Consider the following 24497-nt stretch of genomic DNA (forward strand, 5'->3'; position numbering starts at 1 on the left):
GGGGAAACTGAGAAAACGCATAATTTTTAGTTAAAATTACATTAAATAAAATATTTTTCTAAATGTGATCACTTATATAAGTGTTATAAACAGTAATATTTTGATAATTGGCTTATTTTTTAAAATTTATCTGTTAAATATGAACGTTGCATATAACTTAATTTATTGTATTATAATATATTGATATTTAATATTATTTGGATATATTTTCTGTTTTCTGTCCAATTTGGTGTGTTACTTTAAATAAAAGTGTTATTTTATTTTATTGGCTTATTTGTTAAAATCGGATTCCATAAAAATATTGAATTTAATTAAAAAGTCATATTAATATTATACACACAAAAAAGCTAATTTAAGAAAGGTTTTCGGCCAAGTAGTGCATCCAGAATTTTCATTTCGTTGCATCTGTATTTCATGCATGAAATCATTAAAGAAAAGTAAACACTGAGTTGGTAATAAAATAACAAATAAACAAATTAGCAGTAGCACAAATAAATACACCTGAACCATTTCAGGTACAGAAATGTATAAAAAAATGTATAAATACTGCATAGTTTTCTTTTTAATGTAGAAGATTAATCCTTATTAAAGTTACAAAAGTTAAGATCAGTGAGTGATTTTCTTTTTTTGCTCAATGATTAACATGAAAGACTAACATATTATTGATTAAAAGGCTGCTGTCATTAAGACCGAATGCACAGACCAATATGCATTTTCTTTCTCACCTGTTTACATTCACTTAAGACAAAACGTAACATTTACAAGGATTTTTTAACATCATGTAATTGTGTGTAATTGTCCATTCAAGCACAAAAAGAGAAGTCAATTCAGTGTTTGCGTACTAAATGAGCAGCTTATTTTTGTTCACACACTTTGGAAGTGTGCAGAGCATAGAAAACGCTGCACAAGTGCCAAATTGAGTTATTTATCACATTAAAATGTGCACACAGGGAAGCCATAAGCGGAATCGTAATGTGTGTCTTATTGAATTCACGCTTCTTGAAAATTTGGAATGGTTCTAAATAATTTGGTTCTTTAATTATAAATAATATTTTTGGTTCTATAATTTTGGTTTGGTTCTAAATAATTTGACATAGCTAAATAATTTTAGCTTTGTCAACGTGTACAAATAAAACATGTTTGAATTATATTCAAATTATATAATAAATTATAATGTAGCTACCAGCTTGAAAATTGAATGACAATGAATTTTCCTGAATTGAATTAGCAAAAAAAAAAAAAAAATAGCCAAAAAAATAAATAAAAAATTAGCCAAATTTGTTCACCTGCGATTCGTGTAGACCTGAAGTGTTAGCGGCTAGTGATCCTGGCAATCCTGTTTCTGAATGCATTTATTGTTATATTACAAATATGACCTTAAACAATGTTGATTATTAACTTTAATATTATTAAAAATTATGAAAAAATAAAATAAAATAACCGAAATGTATGTATTTGTATGAAATGTAAGTATTTCCTCAGATCTTTTTTTTTAACCCTTTGTGAGTTTGCATGCCTGATTTGATTTGATAGCTATACAGAAATTGTAATCTGTGCAAGTTATTTTGGGAACTTTGATTGTTCAGGCTTTTGCTAAGAATGAGACTTTTTGGAACTTTGATTGAATAAGTTCGTAGAGTTTGATTATTCTCATTCTGCTTCTTTAAACCATGAGAATGTTGAAGTGCCGCTCCATATTCAGCTTCACACTCGTCTCTGTCTTCACACTGTCATAATGGATGAACATTAGTATTCTGCAGTTAGAGTTTCCCCAAAGGTTTCTTGAAATGTATTATCTCAGCTTCACCCTCTATGGGCTGTCCATTGTGTTTATTTAAAATATCTTTGCTATTGTTTAAAGTCTATTTCTTTGGACGTGTTTTAGTAACAGACAGCAGCATTTGCATGTGTTGTTGACAATGGTAACAAAGGAACTAGACAGAAAAAAGCACTGGAGTCTCCCCTTAATCACAGTTCAGTTCTCAAACATCTGCCGTGAACGCACATCTGCATTCACAAACAGTCAGTATCATGCCTATTAGACGTTCCCTTGCCCATTGTAAGTTTATGAAATTCTATAATCATCTGAGCTTCTTCAGAGCAGAATCAAAAGAGAACGAGAATGTTTCGTGTTTAAGCTAAACAAACTATTTTGGAGTCACTTTAATATAATGATTGAATAGTGCTGTGTAGACGTTTAATTATCTTCATGAAATTTTGTCCACTCTGCAGCATTTTGGTCAAGCTCCACCCACTAAAGACAGGAAGCTGACATATTAAACAACAACCACAGTGGGCTTTTGCTTCCAGATCCTACATTTTCAACTGTGGAGAAGTCAGCCATTCATATTGGAGCTTGTAACCAATGTTGCCTGTAAGGTGCGCACGTGCGACTGAACACTTCTGATGTCGCGCCGCACAAAAAAAATAAAATGGCGCACAGAGAGAACAGACACGACAGACTGATCTCATGAGATGGTGTATGTATGTTCGACACGCATATTCGGATTTCCATTTTTGCCGTGCTATCAACACACATAATCGCTTTTCAGCGTGTTTATCAACGCTGTTGACTTAAAGGGCACCTATTATGCAAAATTCACTTTTACATGGTGTTTGAACATGAGCAAAATGATAAAAAAAAATGATAATCCACCCAGTGTTTTTTTTTTACAATCTCAATAAATCAAATGCACTGTCTCAGAATGAGCTGTTCTTCTAAGATTCAGCTCTTTGTGACGTAGAATTGAGCAAGGGGTTTGATTGACAGTGTGGTTGTGGCATAGACGCCGCCCTCGGTGATCTGTACACACCATCCTCCATTGTTTCAACGACAGCCGGTAATGTCTCTTGGAAACATAAATGTTCTGTCGTGGGTTAATCCTGTTGTTGTGGCTTAAAAGTTAATCCTCAAGTGTGGATCGCCATCTACTGTTTGCGATCCATCGACACCTCCAGTAACAGTAAATGTATTTTATGATTTTTGAGCAAATAGTCTTTTCAGTCGATGTCAGCTAATTCAACAACAAATGCATCTAAAGTTGTTGTCGTCGTAGCTCGTAGGATGTCTGTGTATATAATTTAAACCTGGTTTGTATAGTGTGTAACCACACGTTTATAAATATATATATTTAAAGATAGTGTATTAAAAACTGCATATATGTTCTTGTTCTGTAAGTTAGCCATCTTCTCACATTTGCCACAGAAGCACCTGTATGACAAGTAAACATGACGCAACAGGTCCCTCACATTAATGTAATTTCGCTTGTACGTAGCAAACTTTATCACAGAATGTGTATGTAGTTTCAAAAAATTGCGCCAGCGTCAGTGTTTGTGTGTGTCGCACATCCATACTTGCAAAGGGGACGCGATTACAACTCTATAAGTACATAAATGTATCAAATAACCATACCGAGACGTACTGGTCCATTCTCATTTGTGTTTATACTGCCGGAGTCTCTTCGTACTATTTTTTTATATTGCGATTCAAACGTATGCTGAATGACATTCAAAACAGCACATCTCTCACTCTCAGCACTTCTGCTTAGACCGACTGCCAGGTATCAAGTTACGCACTCATCCAAAGGCAGGGTGGGGATATGCAGCCATTTGCATTTAAGGTTGTATACACCAAAACAGCTCATTTTTAAACAGGCCCCAAAATGACATTTTCAAATGGTTATAATAAATTAACTATGGGGTATTTTGAGCTGAAACTTCACAAATACATTCTGGGGACACCCGAGACCAATATTACATCTTGTAAAAAGGGGCATAATAGGTGCCCTTTAACGTTACATTACTGTATATATAAATATATGACAACAACCCCGTCCTTAAATGTAAACGTTATTAACCCCGTCCGTCACTGGGGTTATTAACATTTATGAGTCTTCCCCCACCATCCTAGGCAGTAGCGGTTCTAGGCACGGGCGAACCGGGCAGTCGCCCGGGGCGGCATTTCTTCATGTCACATGGGGGGCGGCACGAGCAGTTAAAAAAATACTCTGTGCCGCGAAGTTTTTCTATTTTTTATCATTTCGATTCAATTATTGGCAATGGCGCCCTGCTTGCTGAGAAGGTGCCGTGCGCAGAAGCGATGTCAAGGGAATCTCCTGATCAGTTCACGTATCGCGTCTTTTGCGTGCTCGAGGTCGTTATTTCGAAGGGGGTCTCGCCCTGGGTGTAATTCAAAGTAGAACCGCCACTGATCCTAGGAAAAAAAATATCACTCCCCAGATGTTGATCTACGTTTTGCTTAGTTTCGCTCGGACATTTAACGTCGCGTACATACACACGGAATCACTCGGACATTTAACGGTGTAGATAGACATTCATTTGAAAATCATTCGATTGTAACCTAGTAAATGAGAAATAATAGCAGTGTTCTGGTCAACCTCTATAGAGTTAGTGTTGCTATAGTTTTAGAATCGGTGACTACGGTTACACGTTTCCTAAATAGAAGGATGTGAGGCAAATCAGGATTATTATAATGGTTGTGGACCATAGATCAATGCGAGAGGCAACGCAAATGTATAGCAAGAAATAAAACATCAACATGTATAATGAAGAGTAGCTTGGGTGATGTGCACAGATGATGTGCACAGCACGTTAACAAAAGTCATTTACAATTACACACCCACCACAGGTGTAGCGTGCAAACTCAAAATACCTCACTTACAAATGTCAGTTTGAATAAATTTGTGTGTGGGTTTTAGGGATGTTGAAAAAAAGACAAAAAGCAAAATGCTTCATTTTTTTCATACAATATATTTTACATTAAAGCCTAATAATGTGGCCTCAAAAGAGGATTTTTTTTGGTGCCTTGCCATTTAAAAAGTTTGAAAAAAAAATGATATAGAGAATCTTGCCAATAAATAAACATTTAAATTTGATGGATTAATGCTGTTTGTAGCAAATTTTTGACCGTACAAAATATTTCGAGTTTGGCCCAAAACATCTCAGTATAAATGCTTATTTTTTTTCATATATTTACATTGTTATATTATTATTATTATTATAAAGACTGTTCTGCATGATATTTGTAATTTTTTAAAAAAAATCAAAGCATAAAGCTTGCGATTATTGGATGGGAGGCGTGCTACACCTAATCATCAACTGAAAACAGGATAGATAGTGATAAATTCTTGGTATTTAAGAATTGATATGTGTTCATCAAAATGATGATCTATTAAATTATACTCAATTTATTATTAATAGTACAAGTCTGACGATTCCTCATCAGCACCAAATTTCCTGATCATGGCAGCTCTGTTTGTGTTGCTGGGATTGTTTTTTTTCCCCCTGTGTGTATAATGTTGGTTCATGTTTGTACTGTACTGTTGTGTTTCGATCTTCTGAGGAATTGAGAGAACAGGATTCCGTCAAGTTTCAACGAATGCATGTTCCTCTCACCCTCTCTCCTCCCCCCACCAGCTCATCCTAATCATAATAAAACGTGAAGAGACAGTCTAGCGTGAAGAAATGTGCGTCCCCGAGCACACTCGTTCTGTCGCTCTCATCGGGTTTATTGGGGCAGAAGGAGAGGTTGTGCTGGAGATGAGACCCCATCCTTCAAGCACTTTGAGAGAGTGAAAGAGGGCAATAGGACAGAAGGTGTGGCCGCTGTTACTATCAGGCTTTAGGCATGTTCTGCTGTGATCATACATATTTTAAGACTTGCCAGCCTATAGGGTTCAAGATAAGTGTCACACACAAAATGGATGGAAACAACGAAGACAATAAACAAATGGACAATGTATACATCATGTTTGGTTAAGTCCAGTCTTGCACAAATAAGCCTAAAAGCTCAGTGAGGCAATGACGCTCAAAATCATTTCAAATACTACCAAAAACCCACAAATGGCTCATTCATCCAGGAAAAGTAGGTGCTAAATGTTTTCTGAGCAGCTTAGCTTAATCATTATTCCCTCTGTTACAATGGCATCATATTACAGATCTGCTGCTATTGTAGAGTCATTAACACTGCTGCTTGTAAATCAGCATGCTAATGTTGCCTTTGAGAGACGTGGCCTGGGAACCGTCTCTTGTTTGACTGAAATGTCATCAGTAATAGTTTAATTGATTGATCTTTTGAATCAAATCCATGTAGCTCTGTAGTTTTAGTTAATCTAAAATGGATTTATACAGGAGTAACTTGTACTGAACAGGTATAGTTAACACAAAAATGTACTTTGTCATCCTTTATTGACACTTGTGTTGTTTCAAACAACTTTCCAGAATGTCCAAGCTTCTCTTTTCCAGATACTCAAAGTCGACTGCCTTCCAAAAACAAAAAAAGCACCATTAAAATAGTTAGGGCCGTATATTCCAGAACTTAAAGTTGGCACGAAATGGAAACTGACCCTATTTCCTAAATGCATATTTATGATCTTATTGCGAACAATTCATCCTTTCATGTGTTCTGCATTCCAGTTGTTCAAACAATGGCACTATCCACACCAAGTTCATGGGTTCGAATGCATGAACTGATAGTAATGTTTCCTTTTTTGTTTTTCCGGTGAAATGACAGACTTCTCCTTGGCGACGTATGCCGGACTTCTCCAATTCTTATTATAAACCTTTCTTACAATCGTCTTTAAACTCTCATTTAGATCTGCTTCCATCCAATCAACAACTGGTGAATTGTATGTTAACATTAATAAGAAGTAATTTGTCTCTACTTCGTTACATCACGTCTTTAAGTAACTTGATAGCTTTGTGTGAGGAAAAGACCGAATTTAATTTATTCACTGATAATTATCATTGACTATGACGTCAATGACAATTGATGTCTATTATGACATTTGTCTCGGTGATGTCAGTTTCTGCACACTGCGACATCTGTGGCTCTGTAGAAATATCTTCTGTGGATTCAGCCCTGCTGTTGAGTCTGTTGTTTGTCGATACCAACAAATATCATTTTTAATAGTATTTTGTCATATCGTCGAAGGCAGAGTTTTTCGGCTGGAGTGCAAGTAAAAAAAAAATACTGAAAGAGATTACCAAGTCAACCATTTTTCAATAATCATGTCTTATTTTACAACGCTATCTCACGACTAATTCATATGAATTTGTACGAGTGATTAAAATGTGGCTAATTTGTATGAATTTGTCTAAACACATGTGATGGGTAGGTTTAGGGGCGGGGTTAGGGTAGGCCTGGGCGAAAAATCGATTCACTCAATTAATTCCAATTTTTTTAAAAATAAGTAAATCGAATTTTTGTGTAATGTCACATTTTTGGCTCCCCGGAGTTTCCGTAGTGTTAGTTTCACTCACGTAGCAGTATGGCAAGCGACAACAACAACATCATAGCACACACGAAACGGCAACAGCATACAGCAAGCGACAACATGGCTACCGGTGAGAGTGGGAAGTTTGTTCCTTAGCGTAGGCGTGAACTAGAGCTTATTCTGCCCGAGCGAGTCGGGCCGATATTTTCCGTCTCTATCCTCGGGTCGGGCCAGGCCCTTAAGAGACGTGCACTGCCAGCGCAATAAAGTGCGGCGCGGGACTAGATTTGATGGCTGAGCGTGGGCGGTAATGCACTCACTCTGTGTGTGTGTGGTTTGCGGGAGAATCGTAAAAAAAAAGTAAATCGAATTAAAAAAAATAAAATCGGAGATTTTATTTTTAGGCCATATCGCCCAGCCCTTGGTCACGGCTTGGTCATTCGTACAAATTCATACGAACTCGTAAAATATGTACAATTTAGCAAAAAACGTTCTAATTCGTACGAGTGAGGTCGTATGAATTGTTACGAATTAGCCACCTCGTAAAATTCGTACGAATTTTTCGCAGGATCTGTTTGGATTTTTCTTACAAATGTTTAGATTCAGAACCAGCAATGCCCAAACATGAATGAATCACTTTTCGGGTTGGTTCCTTTATAACGAAACAGCGAAACAGGTTAACAAATCAGTTGGTTTGATTCGGTTTGTGCTTCAGTCTGAATCACTCCGACAGTTCAGTAAGAAAAGTAACCAAAGTACCATGACATTAATTCTCTCTTTTCCTCTCTCTAATCTCTTGTGAACTGGATTATGAGGCTTTTCCTGTTTCCACAAAAGCTCACAAGATAATTACAGTTGTTCACTGAAAAAAAAAAGAGGCCAGAGTGAATCAGATTTTCGATCTCTTTTCTCTCGAGTCCATATTTTTATTTATTTTTTTAAAATCTCCTTGATTTCCTTGAGGATTGATGTTCTCAGTTGATCTCCGCTTTGATTGTTGTGGCCTGGATCGGCAGCGCTTGAGAATTTTTAAGCTGCAAATTTAGTTTTTTAACCACCGAAAGCTTAAAGACCGTTTTCCATAGGAAGAGAGCACTGTGCCTTGGAAAAGAGGGAGAAGTAGGAAGCGTGAGGGAGCGAAGCCCTGAGAAATTTTTATTTTGGCCCAGTCCTGCCCCCTGCCTTCACTCTTAGCCACCCCAAACGCCCCCTTCCCCCTCCCTCCCTCATTCACACATTCAGGAAACAGGGGACCCTGCCAGAAGCCCTTTCTGTTTCCGGGAATCAGGCCCACAGGGCTGCTGTGTAGTGGGCCGGCTCTGACGTGAAGGCTATTGTTCCCGTGCGGAGCTCCATTGTGGAGGGGAAGGAACAGCAGCAAAAACAAAAAACACCCGCGGAAGGAGCTGAGAGGGAGGGTGGACAAGATGTCTGAGCTATTTCTGTAAAGAGGCTCCTTCCCAAAGAGAGGTCCGCTCGCCGATGAGATACGGCCGCTCTCGTGTGTTCGGCTGCAGAGTTTATCTCTATGATCTACTCTGCCATGTTAAAGGATGACGCACAGACTCAAAAATACATGTGACTCATGAGAATGGCGGATCTAATGTCCGTGGAAACATGCATACTTGTGTTAGATGAAAGCCTTACTGTACACAACACCAATGTCTTTTCCGCTCTGTGGTCAAGGGCAGAAATCCCTGCTGGAAAAACCAGGTCACACCAGCTTAACGTGTTCAGGCTGCTTTTTGAATTGAAGTACAAAACAACATACTTTTGAAATCAAGTAGTCAATGAATTGTTCTTGAATGAGACTTTTACATTTGTTTTGAGACATTAGGGGGAATTTACTTAACAACAGACACGTTTTTACCTTTACGTGACGCCTTAATCAACTCTCATGGTGGGACGTTTAAAAAAAAGTGCAAGATTTGATGAAGCAACCATTCTGTCTGAATGTGTATGGTTGTAGCGGTGCTTCAAAATGTATGCATTTGGTTGTTTTTCACTGGAGACAATATTTCGACCAGTTCGTGCAGCTCTTCAAAGAAAAAAACACAGTAAACTTGGAGCTTTTAAAAAAGGCAAACAAAAAAAGTAATCAGAAACAATTTGTAATTAGAATATTTCCCCAAATTGTGGAGACCTATATCAAAGTTACTGTTATTATATTACATTTAAGATCTAGTTTACATCTTAAGTTATCACATTTGATATTATTACTCTTTCATGCTGCTTTCTAAATACTGGTTATAAATCATTAGATGAATCACAATTATTTTATTCAAGAGCCCCATACATATACAGTATATATATATATATATATATATATATATATATATATATATATATATATATATATATATATATGCTGTATATATGCATGTTTGCAGAACTGTATCCACGCACACACATATAAATATATACTATTTAATAATGTATAATATTTTAATAATTGACTTTGGCTTTAGTGCAATAACAATAATGAAAGCCAGTTGTTTATTTATTTTCCACTCAACCATCCCTCAGTTGACAGTTGATCATTTTATTTGGAGGTCCTTGGTATCATAAAGTTTGTTAACCCTTAAACAAGTCAACATCACAAATTGACTGTTTGGTTATCCACCTTATTCTGCTCTAAACAATGCACGCTGCCATAACGACGACTCCGATTGCCAATTTCCAGTTCGTATCTGGTCTATGCCATAGACAGTGGTCTATGCATTTTTGCTTTGTGTTTCAGATTGTGTCATCCCCACATCTCTAAACTTAATCGAATAAAATATTCATCAAATGTGATCTGATCACATTCTTTTTTATTAAATCACAGATAAAAACAAAATGAACTTTTTTCTTTTCTTCATAACTTCCAAATGATAGCTGATGCATGACATCACAATCTCCCTAATCCAGCAATACACAAACATCCGACAGTTTCTATCACCCTGACTGCTGCAGAATAACCCATTATTCCAGCTTAACCAGCTTAAGGCTTGTTAGCCCTTTGACTCCTACGTCTACCTCTGCTTTCAAAGATGCATAGTCTATATATTTCCCAGGCCTGTGAGGCAAGTAGGCCTACATTATACGCCGGGTTTTGGTTCATTTATGAGACCAGAGTCCAGTTTGCGTGCCGGTGCCTCCGTCATGGTGATCTATTTTCTACTATATTTACTTCTTATTTATTAACCCCTTACCTGTCACCCACCTTTTTTGAGAATGGGGGTTAAAATGCACTATTCACATTTAAATGGTTGTAATTCATGAATACTTTGAGAATACAAGTTTGGTCTTGTTTTAAAGAAAACACTTAGCAGATTATTGCTGAAATGAAAACACTTCAAAAAAAGAAAGTATGAAAAAGTTATGGAAGTTTAAATTCACAGTAAATCAAATATACTGTACTATATATTTTTTATTTGATATAAAACATATATTTTATAATATATTTTTTACTCTAAAATTACTATAAAATCAAAGCCATAAATATAACCAAGTTTTGTTCCAAATTTGAAGTTGCTATCACAAAAATTGAAGTTCCCATGAGATTTTGTCTAGGCGTAGTACCAAAAATAGCCACCGGGTGCCATTGAATTCCATTGAATTTAGTTGTTTACATTCTACCTTAAAAAATTAATAAATTTCTGTCCAAATAGCAAATTTGTCACAAAATTTGGAACCTTGAGACTCTTCTTGACAATACCTTGAGACCTTTCAGACAATATGTGTTTTGTCAAAATTAGAGATCACAAATTATGAAATATAATGATGCCCAAAAGGGGAGTAGCCTGATAAAATAAGTACCGTTTCTATGGTAACGCAACATTCAATTATAAAACTGTTTACACAGGATGGATTCTGAGTTTATAAGCTTTCAAATGATATCTAAATTTTTGATAACTACTAAAATATGTGATATAATAAAAAAGGCGATAAAAAATATTATATTTTAGAGGATAATATATATATATATATATATATATATATAATATTAGGATAATATTATACTATAATTTTTTATTGAAAAATAATAGATTATATGTTTTATTATGAACTTTTAGCATAAAAACAGAAGTTTCAATGATTAAAAGTGGGTGCATCGACTTTTTGTGGACAGGTCAGACCTCCTGTTATGATGCAGATTTTTTGAGATGTACTCTTGTCATAAATTCATCAATTACTCTTCCTACATAATTTGTAACACAAAAAAGGGGGAGAATATCTATTTCTATTAGATTAGGCGTCCCGGTACCGGGGAGGTGACAGTTAAGGGGTTAAACCAAGCAATTGTTTGATGAAAATTGATTGAAATTAAGATACAATAAATAAAAATGAAATTCACTTTAAAAGAAAGGCGTTGTGGTTTCTCTTTAAGATCTCTGTGAAAGTTTTAAAGTTGCTTTCAAAGTGGTCATGTCCGTAATGGAGAACTGTCACATTGTAACGTTGTTTTTTTTCCTCATAAATGCGAATACGAAAAATAAAATAAAAATAATATTTTATGTTCTGTGGAGGCCGACCCTTCTTCGTCCGGTTAGTAGGCTGTTACTTTTGTTTTGTGCAGTGTAATTCATAGAATTACTGAAAAATATTTTGCCACCTAAAAGTTAAAGATTTGTTGTGTTGTGTATTTCGCTCACATTAAATATAAAATGCATGTGTAGACTGATATTTTTCTAATGTCTGGACTAGACTGCTAACATTCTATGTAAACAAATACTTCAACAGGAAGTAGAAAATCGTTTAGTCAGTTGAACCCGCTATGAATCATGGGAAATAGAATGGGTGCACAAAAAGGTGGATAAGATTTACAATCTGTATCCTTTATTATTTAGAAGATGAGCCTTTAGTCTTGAGCTTTCTCATAGCAGACTAAAGTGTGGGAACTGAAGGAAATACTTACAGCTGAATCTGATCATTGTACAGTAAATGGAGCCATTTGTAAGACACACCAAACAAAAAAAAATGGGCTGCACAACCGGCAGGGGAAAGTTTAGGGTGATGGAAAGTCAAACATAAATGCATTACGCAACACCACCAATAGTATATAGCCAGTTACAACATAACGGTGACATAAAGGAGAGAAAGACAAAAATAATGATGTAAGAATGATGAAAATAATAATGCATGGCCTCTATGGGCTTGTTTGTATATGTCTGGAAACGGTCATTAGTGGTGTTTGCTGAGGCAGTGTCAACCAGTAGAGATTCCACTGGACTGTTTATCTGTGCTACTAGATTATAACTCTCTAGAATATCAGTAAATAGTAATTGGTTATGTAGTAGGAATAGCTATATTGTTATTTGCACTTTACATAATTTAACTGTCACACACCATGATGTAGTTGGTTATTTTGTTCATCTCTTACTTTTACTTAATCATTTATAATATATTAATAAAATGACCTATAATACATAGAAGGGAGGTGGAGTAGGTGATTGCATAATATAATTTAGCTAATTCTACTAATTCTTTAGTAAATTAATTATTTAAAATTAACTTTTATATTAAAGTGTGTAGAAATATTGTAGAGATTTGGATGATGGGCTCTTTTGACGTCTTTAGAAATTGTTGAATTTTATCTTAAAATAATGTTAATGTTTATATCACACATGTACACTACCTTTTAAAAGTTTGGGGTCAGTAAGATTTTTCTTTTTCTTGTGTTCAGCAATGATGCATTCAATTGATCAAAAGTGACAAATACATTTACATTGTCACAAAAGATTTCTATTTCAAATGTATATTTTCTATTCATCTATAAAATCCTGGAAAAAAAAATACAGCACAACTGTTTTCAACATTGATAATAATAAGAAATGTTTCACTAAATCATTATATTATAAAGGATCATGTGACACTGAAGACTGGAGTAATGATGCTGAAAGTTCAGCTTTGCATCACTGGAATAAATTACATTTTAAAATGTTAAAATGGAAAACCGTTGTTTTAAACTAAGATTTTTTTAAACATTTTTACTGTATTTATTTTTGATTAAATAAATTCAGCCATGGAGACTTTTTTTCATTATAAAAAGTATGATCTTACTGACATAAAAAAAAAAATCAAATTAAAAAACAAATTGCTATTGTCTAATTTCTATTAGCCTTTTTTTGTTTTGTTTTTTAAATTTATGTTCTTTGTCTTCCAGGTTTCCCAAAAAAGCGAGCAGGTGAGTGCTGTTCCTCCTTCCTGTTGCTCTTTCATATAGTGAAACACCCTCATAGTCCCAGAGAGAAGCACGGCAGCCAGACAGACAGCAAATGCCGGTTTTCTGCAGACAGCGATATGGGCAGGTTGAGGTTAGACACAACACTGATGCTGCTGTTGATACGAACACAGTGACACAGTATGGAAATAACGCTCAGATTCACAGCATTAACTCAGGCTTTCAAGCGATCTCATTTGTCAACATGGACTAACAACGAACATTTTAGCTTGCTTATTTGCTTGCGAGCAGGATCCAAAGTGTACACTCATCAAATGCAAATTAAAAAAATGCAAAACTCACCCAATTCTAGGAATTACAACATATTTCAAATTTGCCGGTTGCTTAAATTGCTTAGACTACTCTTAAAAATTTTTTTTGTAAGGCTGGTCCTAAAGTCAGTGACATGAAAAGGTATATCGGTCCAATTTGAATTAGAAAAGTACGTCTGATTACCTCTTTGTTAACAAACTAGTTCTTAAAGAGAAAGTTCATGAAAAAAATGTGCCTTTCCTTCACCCTCATGTTGCTCCAAACCTGTTTGAGTTTCTTCTGTTGAACACAAAAGAAGATATTTTGAAAAATGTCGATAACCAGACAGTTGAGCATCCACTGACTTCCTTTTCGAGTAGGAAAGAAAAAATACTATGGGAGTCAATGGGTTACGTAGGGCCCTATGATTTCCGCGATAACGAAATCGCGGAATTGGCTAATTAACGCGGAATCTAGTGTTAATGCGGAATTTCGTGGAATTTTCCATATTTGGTTTGAAATTCTGTTTTTGTGTGGGAGATGAACGTATGTCTGGTGAAAATGCAGACCGGGGGAAGCAAATCTGGGCGACACAAACCCCTCAACCCGTTATTTCAGCCCCAATGATGAAATCAAAACAATGAAAGCATGGCAAAGCGGCTCTCCACGGCTCTGCTTTCGTCGGCTATAAGCCGTCAGTTCTGAGCCGAGCAGTTCGCACGTGAATTATGCAGTGTTTCCCACACATAGACTAATTCGCCGCCACATACTGCGTTTCTGTTTTTAACAGTATTTAAAACACGCAGCGTATTCTTTCAGTTGTATTTCCCCGCTCTCCCTCCGTCTCTCTCTCGCTCACGTTTCTCTCTCACACACGCACACGACGTGCACACCGCGCCTGTCTATGAGGCGGCAAAAGGACAAAAGCAAAGCGAACTCCGTGAGAGACAGAGTGTGACTTTATTTAAACTTATAAACTAATATAATTTATATTACTCGACAGTTTAAAGCTCATAACCATATTTTGTTGTTACTTGAAGAGTGCAGTGTTATGTTGCATCATGCAGTATTTAATCCTGAAAAGGCTACTGAGTAAATGTCTGTGTATTACCTCAATAAATGTAAAGTCATTTCTAATTTATTTGTTTTTTTAATACATTTTAATCATTAACTTTAAAAACATTATTTTTACAACTAAAATATTAGTCAAGGTTAAAAAAAAACAACTAATTCCCAAAAATTAAAAAGGAAAAAACGGAATTTGGGAAGAAAATAAAACGGATTTCATAGGGCCCTAACTGTCTTGTTATTTACATCTTTCAAAATATCTTCTTTTGTTTTCAACAGAAGAAAGAAACTTATACAGGTTTGGAACAATATAAGGGTGAGGAAATGATGACAGAATTTTTATTTTTGGCTGAACTATCCCTTTAAGAAAGTCTTAACATACACTCTTAAAAAAGGTCCCAAAAGAGAGTGATATGGATCAATGATATAGAATAGCTTTTTTTTTTGTTTTTTTTTGTGGCTTCCCCAAACAATCTTTCAGTCAACAGGTTATTTTTCTTCATGTTAAAATCATTTTAATTGTCTGAAGAACATTTTTCCACTATAAAGAATTTGTCCAATGGAAAGGTTCTGTGAGTTTTTCATGAAACCACCGATGCTAATAAAGAAACTTTATTTTAATTTTAAATTACTATAACTGGCCCCGGATCGTCTTCAACCATTTTTTTTTTTTTTTTTGAGGAAATTGTTTCATAATTTGAATCTAAGAATTCTCTGAATTACGCTAAGTTTGGAGTTTGGTACGATTTTTAAAATATTTTAAAAGAAGTCTCTTATGCTTACCAGGGCTGCATTTATTTGTTCAACAATACAGTAAAACAGTAATATTCTTACATATTTTTATTCTTACATTTTTTTTTTAACGGCTAAATAATTGCAGTCATAAAGACAAAAAAATGTTGTTGTTTTTTTATTAAAATAAATGCAAAGTACAATTTTTTCTCAATTTACCAGGACAATATGCTAAAAAACACTTTGGGAAGTGACATCTATAAATAATATCCCCTTTAAAGAACTCAAAATTCACTTAATGGATGACTACGCAACCATCCTAAACCATCAACATGATGGCTCTTTTGTAATTGGTGAATTCACAGTGAACAGTAGTTTGCATTGTGTCGGTCAGAAATGTTTTGTCTGCTCTCTCTGGGCCTGTTTTTGGACATGGGGCATGAGTGTGACCTTTTGTAAGTGGATCCAAATTTCCTGTCTAGTTTTTGTGTTTTGCTGGATAAGAATAGCATGATGTGGCGGTGATGGTGACCCTTTCTCCCGTTTTTTTTTTTTTTTTTGTGTGTGTGTGTGTGCGCACACAGGACAGGAAGTATTCTCATCAAGGACCATCCCCCAGACAAAAAGCCCAAAAGCGACAAGGCGTCAGTCCCCCCCTCGCATGAGTTTGACCCCACAGGTAAGAACCCGTCTGTTTGCCTCCTCTTGAAAGACTATACAATGTCTCGCTTTCTTCATTTCAAGAATATTTTGTGGCGCAAAACAAGAGGTTTCAGTGTTTTCAAGTTATTTTGTTTGAAAGCTAAAAGTAACTGACGAAGTTAATCAGGTTATTTCGAATGAAATGCATATATCTGGGTTGTGACAGCTCGGATATTGTGCAGATATAGTGCACATTGCTCTAAAGAGCAGTGAACTTGCATGTCTGTGGATTTATTGTTTGAGAGATTGAATGCAGACCCAACTTGTGCTGCTGGACTGCCTCAGTCTGTGTAAAGATAATTACAGCAGGAACATGTCAAGCTGTGACATCAGAGGGACCACATGGACCTCAATCATCATTTAAATGCTGGAGTAGCACCTTGTTTAAAGGTTTAACACTGACTTTGACTTTTGGCCACCGATGAGTAATGTGACTCAGTGGAACACTTAAAGGGTAGTGTACCCATAAACAATAAAACCTGTCATTAAACATTATATTATTGGCTTATCTGTAACACACACTACCGTTCAAAAGTGTGGGGTCTGTACGATTGTTAATATAAATGCTGTTTCTATTCTGAAAAATGTATCACAGTTAATAAACATTAAACAAGACATCAGTATGTTCAGGGCTCTGCGTCTAAATGCTTGTATTTTGCAACAAAAAAAAAAATTTATTTTAATTTTAATTTTCGATACAAATCACAAACGCCTCATGATTTTAAAATAGTTAATACTTTCTCAACAAAACTGCTGTGAAGAACAGGATAAATATTGTGCCACAGCGATCCAGTTAGAAGGTTTTTCGATCCACAAATCTCCAACATTTACCATGGATTTATTGTAGACTAGCTGTAACTGTGGTGTTGTGAAAGAAAGGCGGGATATTCATATAATGGATTATATTTATGCAGACAAGTGGAACATAATTACAGTATTTTAAGGTTTTTTGCATTTGTACCGTTTTATCAAATCCACTGTTAGACACCAATGTGTCCCTGAGCAAGACGCTTAACCCAGAGTTGCTCCAGAGGCGTGCGACCTCTGACATATATAGCAATTGTAAGTCGCTTTGGATACAAGCATCAGATAAATGAATAAATGTAAATGCATATGTAGAACTTTGCCACCGGTACCACTGCTCTCAAAGATCAACCTGGAGCCCTGACATTAGAAAGATTTCTGAAGGATCATGTGACACTGAAGTCTGGAGGAAGGGGTGTTTCTTTTCCACTGGACTACTTTTCCATTGTTTTTCGATGTAAACACGCTAGACAGACCTGTTTAACCGTTGCACTCACGTCTTGCAACTTTTGCAGGTCTTGTGCATGACATCTTTCTAAAAACATGGTGCTCAAGTTCAACTTTTATTATATGCTGCGTTTTTTGATTTATTTTTTTTAACCACACAAACATGTTCTGTGTGTGTGAATGGCCCTATTGGCTGCTGAAAATTCAGCATTTCCCATCACGGGAGTAAAAAACATTTGAAAACGTATTTAAAATATATATTGAAAACAGCGATTTTAAATAATACAAAAAAAAAAAGTTTCACAATAGTACTGTTTTTACTGTATCAAATGAAATACAGCCATCATGAGAGACTTTCAGAAACTATAAAAAAAGCCTTACCGACCCCAAACTTTTCAACTTTTCAGTGCATAAATGAAATATGACACTGGAAACATATAAAAGGTAACGTTAAATATTTGCTAAAATTTCTAACATTTTAAATGCATATGGAACACGACCCAGTTGTGTCAGTTTTGCCCAGCATTACACCCTTCTTGAAAACTGACATTTTTACCATCATGATATAAATGACACTTCTCAAATGATGTGTGTGGTGCGGTTTCAGTGTAGTTTTATTTTAAATGAGGTGGTCACAAATGGTCACATGTTTACACACTTTTCCATACATTAAAAATGAATTAGAACTTTTTCTTGTAAATTTTTTTTACAAAAATGATCACTAATAAAGTCTACATGACTTTCCTGCTCTCATACGATAGCTTTGTGTAAGGACTAAAATTTAAATTCACAAAAAAATCTTCTCCTTCACCACAGATTCACAAACCTTTCAAATCTATAGCAGGTTTGAAATTAGAAATATGTGAAAAAGACACTTTTCATGTTTGACTGAACTATTTTAAACATTCTCAGTTTTTCAACAGTTGATTTGTCATTTCACTACTACTCTTCACTCAGTTTACACATGCCGAGTTAAATGTTACGTTTACTCAGCATTAGGGCTGTTTTCGACTAAGGATTTTCATAGTCGAATCTGATTCGTTAGATTTTGCCGTAGTCGACTGATAGCCGAACCTTTTTTTTTAGATAGGTCTAGCTATATTTTTTCCATTTCAAACAAAAGACATATGCGCATTAGGCTATTCATTCTGTGTGTGTTTTTTTTCTAAACAGTTAGGCTATGTTTAGGTAGTATTTTTCATGTTTTTATCACGCAATCATGTTTTTGATGCGGTGGTGAGCTTGTAACTTAACGCTTTAGCCTAAGGGTAGCAGCGACGCTGCCGAAAATAAAAAGCTGTCACAAAGAACCAATATAGGAAGGAGACATTTTAATTGTTTATTAATAAAGATGAAGTTGACGATGCTGCGCGATCTTCGCATAGTGCGTGCGCCAGAGAGAAATTCACAGTTCATTTCATAAGCAGAGAGCGTTACTTTTTTTTTCGTTTTGAATCGTTCTATTTACAAGTAGACATTTCAATATAGATATATGTTTCAGGTCTGTGGAGTAGACTATACTTATACACTGAGTTGCGGTAGCTATATTTATGAGACGAGCTCCAGTTCACACATCGGTGCCTCCGTGCCTTGATTATCAGTAATTGTCTGCTTTTCCTTCTTATTTATTAAATCCAGACAATTGGTTGATGAAACATTAATTAAAATCAAGAAAAAAATTATAAAAAAAACGAAATTTACTTCTGTGAACGTTTTAAAGCAGTCTTTAAGTGCTGCTTCAGAGCGTTCGTGTCCGTCGGAGAACTGTCACGTCTGTAACATTGTTTTTTCCTCTGTGAACACGAAAAATAATATTTTATGTTTTGTGGAGAGCCAACCCTTCCTCATCTGATTTGAGCAGTGTAATTCACAGAATTACAAAAAATATATTTTGCCTCCTAAAACTTAAAGATTTTTTGTCACGCATGAATGCTTGTCTATTTCAGGCTAAATATAAAAAGTCCGTATTTTCCGCACTTTAAGGCGCACCGGATTATGAGGCACATAAGATACTGCAGTCAAACGTTTGACTGGATTTGCGTTATGCATCCTGATGTGCTGGGAATGTAGTGAGTGCGCGGCGTCGAAGGTGAGGCGTTTATTAATGTGAGCGCGCTGGGGCCATGGCCGTGGGAACATATTTTATCATGGGGGTGCTGGGGGCGGGGCTTAATGGGCGCCAATGAGTCGGCGCCAGAGCAGATCTACTGGAGGGGCATTGGGTCATCGGTGCCGTTTGAGAAATATTTTTACAAAAAAAAAAAACCCAGAAACACCTTTTATTATTATTATAATTATTAATAATTATTATTTGTGAATTTCCCCACCACTTTTTGCCAGGGTCGATATTGTCCCCAGCACTTTTAAACATCTCGCGGCACGGATGTACGACAGTCTATGGGATGTACCAATACAAATAAATAAAACATCCGGTTAACTAGTCTAGCAGAGCATTCATTTGTTAAATAAGAGGAGAAATAGCACGCTTAAATGTGTTGTTTTTTTAAATCAAGTGATCAAAGTACTCGTTGACTCGTTGAGTGCTGATTCTCTTGTGGCTCGCGCTGCCACAAGGAACATCTTCACACGGACACGAGCTTGATCAGTTGCGGAGAAATCTCTATTCGTACCGGTGAAACCACAAAGTAAAATGCATTCAAACATTTTGTCATGTCCCTGCTTGACAGCAACTGATAAACATAATCGGTTTTAATGAGGGGAAAACAATAACTATGCGAGTGGAGTGTGGATTAGAACTCTTGCACGTTAGTCTAATGTTCTACCACTAGACCATTACATTACTACCATTACAGCACATACAGGCAAATTTGGGGGAATGCAAGGTCTCGGGGTGCATTTTTGTTGAACTTAACTTGAGTGCCGCGTTTTGAGAATGAGGTTTCGTTCGCGAGACGCGAGCGCAACAGTTGCGTGCGCGTTCACAGGGAAAATCATTGGAACAGTAGCAGAGGGTAATGGAAAAACTCGTTCTTTGTGAACAGCACTTAATGCCACAGAATGCTTTAATCAAGACATCTATATTTTGTTTTTTCACAAGCATAAAATGAGTGTCAAATCAATTTTGAGATGCGGGACCTCAACCAGTGTCATGTCACTCACTCTATGCGAAATCAACTTTTGCCTTATGATAGGCAGCCAGCCTATTAATACAACTATATTCGACAACATATGGAAATTAAATAATCGTTAGAGTCGTTTTATAAAGGTAGAAAGTGTTCTTAAAAACATGCTGAAAAACAAAAAGTTATTTAAAGTTACGTCATATTAAATTTCAATGTAGTAAAACAGCTGTCGCTAGGGGGTGCTGCAGCACCCTCAGCACCCCTAGTTCCCACGGCCATGGCTGGGGCGGGCACGTAACTTACATTCGCAGCCTGACTCATATGAGTATTCAATGTGCGGCGGCTCGCTGACAGCAACGGCTGGCTGTTTTGAATGAGACGACCCTGTTACTGTGAACGGGGAGCGCTTGATGAACATTCTGTGACGCGCGAGCAGCGCCGGGGACAGTGTGTCTGTTAGGAGTGAGCGCTCGTGAGCGGGAGACACACATAACCTGATTTATACAAGGTTGAACTGGCCGTGTAGTATTCGACTATAACGTTCATAGTCGAATCAGACCTCATCGAATCGTCGAATCCTCGACTATTAGAAGTCAGCCCTACTCAGCATACAACAATATCTAATGCTGGTTCCAGCTCATGAACCAAAAGTGAGCAATAAAAAAATGACTTATTGGACAAATGCAAAATGCACATGTTCACACTCGATGGGAAGAGAAGAGATCCATGGGCATGTATAATTTCTTTATAACGTCATATTTGCTCTTGTATATACACATCTGTGTTTCAAACCTGGATTTGAAGTCCTGACTCATTTATAATCTTTCTTGGGATTAACCAGACATGACTGAAGTGATCAAATCAAGCACACCAGAGCCCATGTTGCCATGCAGCATGGAAGTTTAACTCTTTCATTCCCAGAGCTTTGGACTTGATATCGTTTCATCAGCCTGGTTGGGCCTTTATGTAGGAGGCCCATCTCATCACAAGTTCCGGATGTTGTCACAGGCCTGTAATCCCTCTCGCTCTTCCTGCTGCAGTGCAGAGACGCACAGCTGTGCGGCCATCGGAGAGGGAAATCTCATTTCATGATGACAGTTTATTTTAGTAAGGGATCTAGCCGAGTCATCAAGGAGGATATACAGGGTGTGTCTGAGATGGCTATGAGTCATCGTTTTATAAATGATTTGGGAGGAAAGGGAAGCTGTGTCTGCTGGTCATGGATAAACTGACTGTTTGACAGCCTTTATTTAACCTACACCTTTATTTTTGTGCATTAAACCTTCAATAAGTTTACATTGTTTTTTTTTTTGTTTTTTTTCTAAATGTAGATTAAAATTTAGGTTAGTGTTTTTGTTATACATGTTCTAATAAGAGTAAATGATGCATAATTAACTAACCCTAAGCAAACCCTATTCTTAACCCTACAGTAAATAAATGTTATTTAATATTACTCAGTACTTAAAGGGGTACTTCACCACTGGCAAAATGAAAAGGCTGCTGTCTTCCCATTTGACAAATAGTTAAGAAAACTTCAACACCCATAATGCACTGGGCTTGAAAAAAGCCCTGGAGCTGTCAAAATAAATGTGAATTTCTCAGTCCACGTAATATGAAGAACGAGTAAACATTGCTAATTTACATTTACTACAACATAACCATTCAAAGTGGGTTAAAAATTGGTGAAGGGCAGGTACACTGTAACAAGGACAAAGTGTATCCATAAATTTACAACCAATTTAAAATGTCCTGATGGAAATATGGATTGTGTTACGACAAAATGATTAATACACACTACGCTTCAAAAATGTGGGGCTTCTTCAGAATCCATTTTAATATGTTAAATAAGGAACATATTGTTAACAATGTTGAAATATCAGGAATATGAATGAAGTTTATCTAAAATAATTTGTTTTTGGATAAACTCTCAAATCTGGTAAAAGTGTGACTTTTTTAAAAAAAACTGAAGTGATACTTGGATTTATTCTTGTTTTATTATATTATTGTTTATTATACAAATGTTATTTTATTTATTTATTTTGTTTTTACCATTTTCCCCAAAACTCAAATGTGATCAATTCGGCTAAACTCCACAGGTTTCCTCCATACAAACTTATATATCAGTTACTTTTTCTCTTTTTAACGAGATTTTTGTTGCATAATCATATTATTTCTCTTGCTGTTTGTGTGTGTGTGTCGCATGTTTTCTGCTGTCAGAACTGCCTATTCAGAGTGTAGTAGCCGATGGAAGGCCAGAGTCTTGCGGTAAGAGTCAATGGGTCACTGCCGCTGCTCTGGAGTTTTGCTGTGGTTTGTGTGTGTGTGTGTGTGTGTGTGAGCCTAATTTTTCCCTTTTATGCCCGCCGGCCTATCAGACTCAACCTGAACCAATCCTTTAGCATGTCTTGGTGTCGGGCTATAAATTGGTGGATTGGATTTAATCAAAGACCTGTTTAATTGTCAACAATCTCGGTCCTTTTGCATTATTGTGGTTACGTGCTGTGCCTTTTCCTCAAACACCTTAACCTTTTTGCAACAGTCTCTCCGTTACGCGTCGTACACTATTATATAGTGAGTTAATGCCTTTTAGTTTTCTTTTAATCTGACTTTATAGCCATCTGTTTGATCTAAGTGAACAGAATGGATGAACAGATGCTTGAAACATTTTATTTAGCCAATTTTTGTGGTTAGTTGACCAAGTGCACCCAGCTCGAGTTGTTCATTAAGAATTGAATTTAAAATAAGCACATAATTTTCATATAGTATTTTGAAAATCAACTTACTAGTTTACTCACACACACACACATGCTTATTTTTGCGCATTAAACCTGTGTGAATGTTTTCATGCAAAAATAAGTTTACTTTTTGTCATATAAATGAATAAAAATTGCACATACACTACCAGTCAAAAGTTTTAGATCAGTAAAATTTTTTATGTTTTTAAATGAAGTCTCTTCTGCTCACCAAGGCTGCTTTATTTAATGAAAAAAAAAATGACAAACAGTAATATTGTGAAATATTATGACAGTTTTCTATTTTAATATATTTTAAAATATAATTTGAAAGCTGAATTTTCAACATCATTACTGTTGCTGATTACACATCATTTTTCAGTGTCACATGATCCTTCAGAAATCATTCTAATATGCTGATTTTATGCTGAAAAAACATAAATTATTATTTTCAATGTTGAAAACAGTCGTGTACCATTTTTCCTCCAAAATTCTATGATGAATAGAAAGTTCAAAAGAACAGCATTTATTTAAAATATAATCTTTTCTAACATCATAAATGTATTTACTGTAATTTTTGATCAATTTAACTCATCCTTGATGAATAAAAGTATTTTCTAATTTCTTTCCCCCAAAATTTAAAAAAAAATTCTTATTGACCCCAAACTTTTGAATGGTAGTGATTAATGTTACAAAAGCTTTCCATTTCAGATCAATTCTGTTCTTTTGAACTTTCTATTCATCAAAGAATCCTGAAATAAAAATGTAAAAAACTGTTTTCAACATGGATAATAATCATAAATGTTTCTTGAGCATCATTATAATAATTTCTGTAGGATCATGTGACACTGAAGACTGGATTAATGATGCTGTAAATTCAGCTTTGATCACAGGAATAAATTACACTTCACTATATATTCACATAGAAAACCGCTGTTTTAAATTGTAATAATATTTCACAATATTACTGTTGTTTTTTTGTTTTTGTTTTTGTATTTTTTTATCAAATAATTGCCTTGGTGAGCAGAAGAGACTTCTTTTAAAAACAAAAAAATCTTACCGATCTAAAACTTTTGACCGGTAGTGTATAATACAATAAAAAGGAGGATTGAAAAGACGCATCTAGGACCGATGTCACATCCATAAAGCAATACAATTCCAATGGCAGGTCTTCTAGTCCTGTTTTATTGAGTGTGGTTGTCACAAATTTGGAGTGCATAGGTTTATCAAGTCCAAT

The 24497-nt window shown here is 35.7% G+C and overlaps 1 protein-coding gene across 4 annotated transcripts in view; it reads left to right on the plus strand.

The window, feature by feature from the left end:
* arhgef12b (Rho guanine nucleotide exchange factor 12b) overlaps positions 1-24497 on the plus strand; it is a 139525-nt gene that overhangs the window by 30676 nt on the left and 84352 nt on the right. For all 4 annotated transcript variants that reach the window (XM_089129900.1, XM_039662472.2, XM_089129901.1 and 1 more), the window contains exons 2-3: positions 13384-13404; positions 16077-16171. In XM_089129900.1, coding sequence (XP_088986026.1) covers positions 13384-13404; positions 16077-16171 — 116 coding nt within the window. The remainder of the gene's footprint in view (positions 1-13383; positions 13405-16076; positions 16172-24497) is intronic.

The sequence above is a fragment of the Pimephales promelas genome, chromosome 4 (assembly GCF_988280905.1).
Source record: "Pimephales promelas chromosome 4, fPimPro1.hap1.1, whole genome shotgun sequence".
In the NCBI taxonomy this organism is placed as follows: Eukaryota; Metazoa; Chordata; class Actinopteri; order Cypriniformes; family Leuciscidae; genus Pimephales; species Pimephales promelas.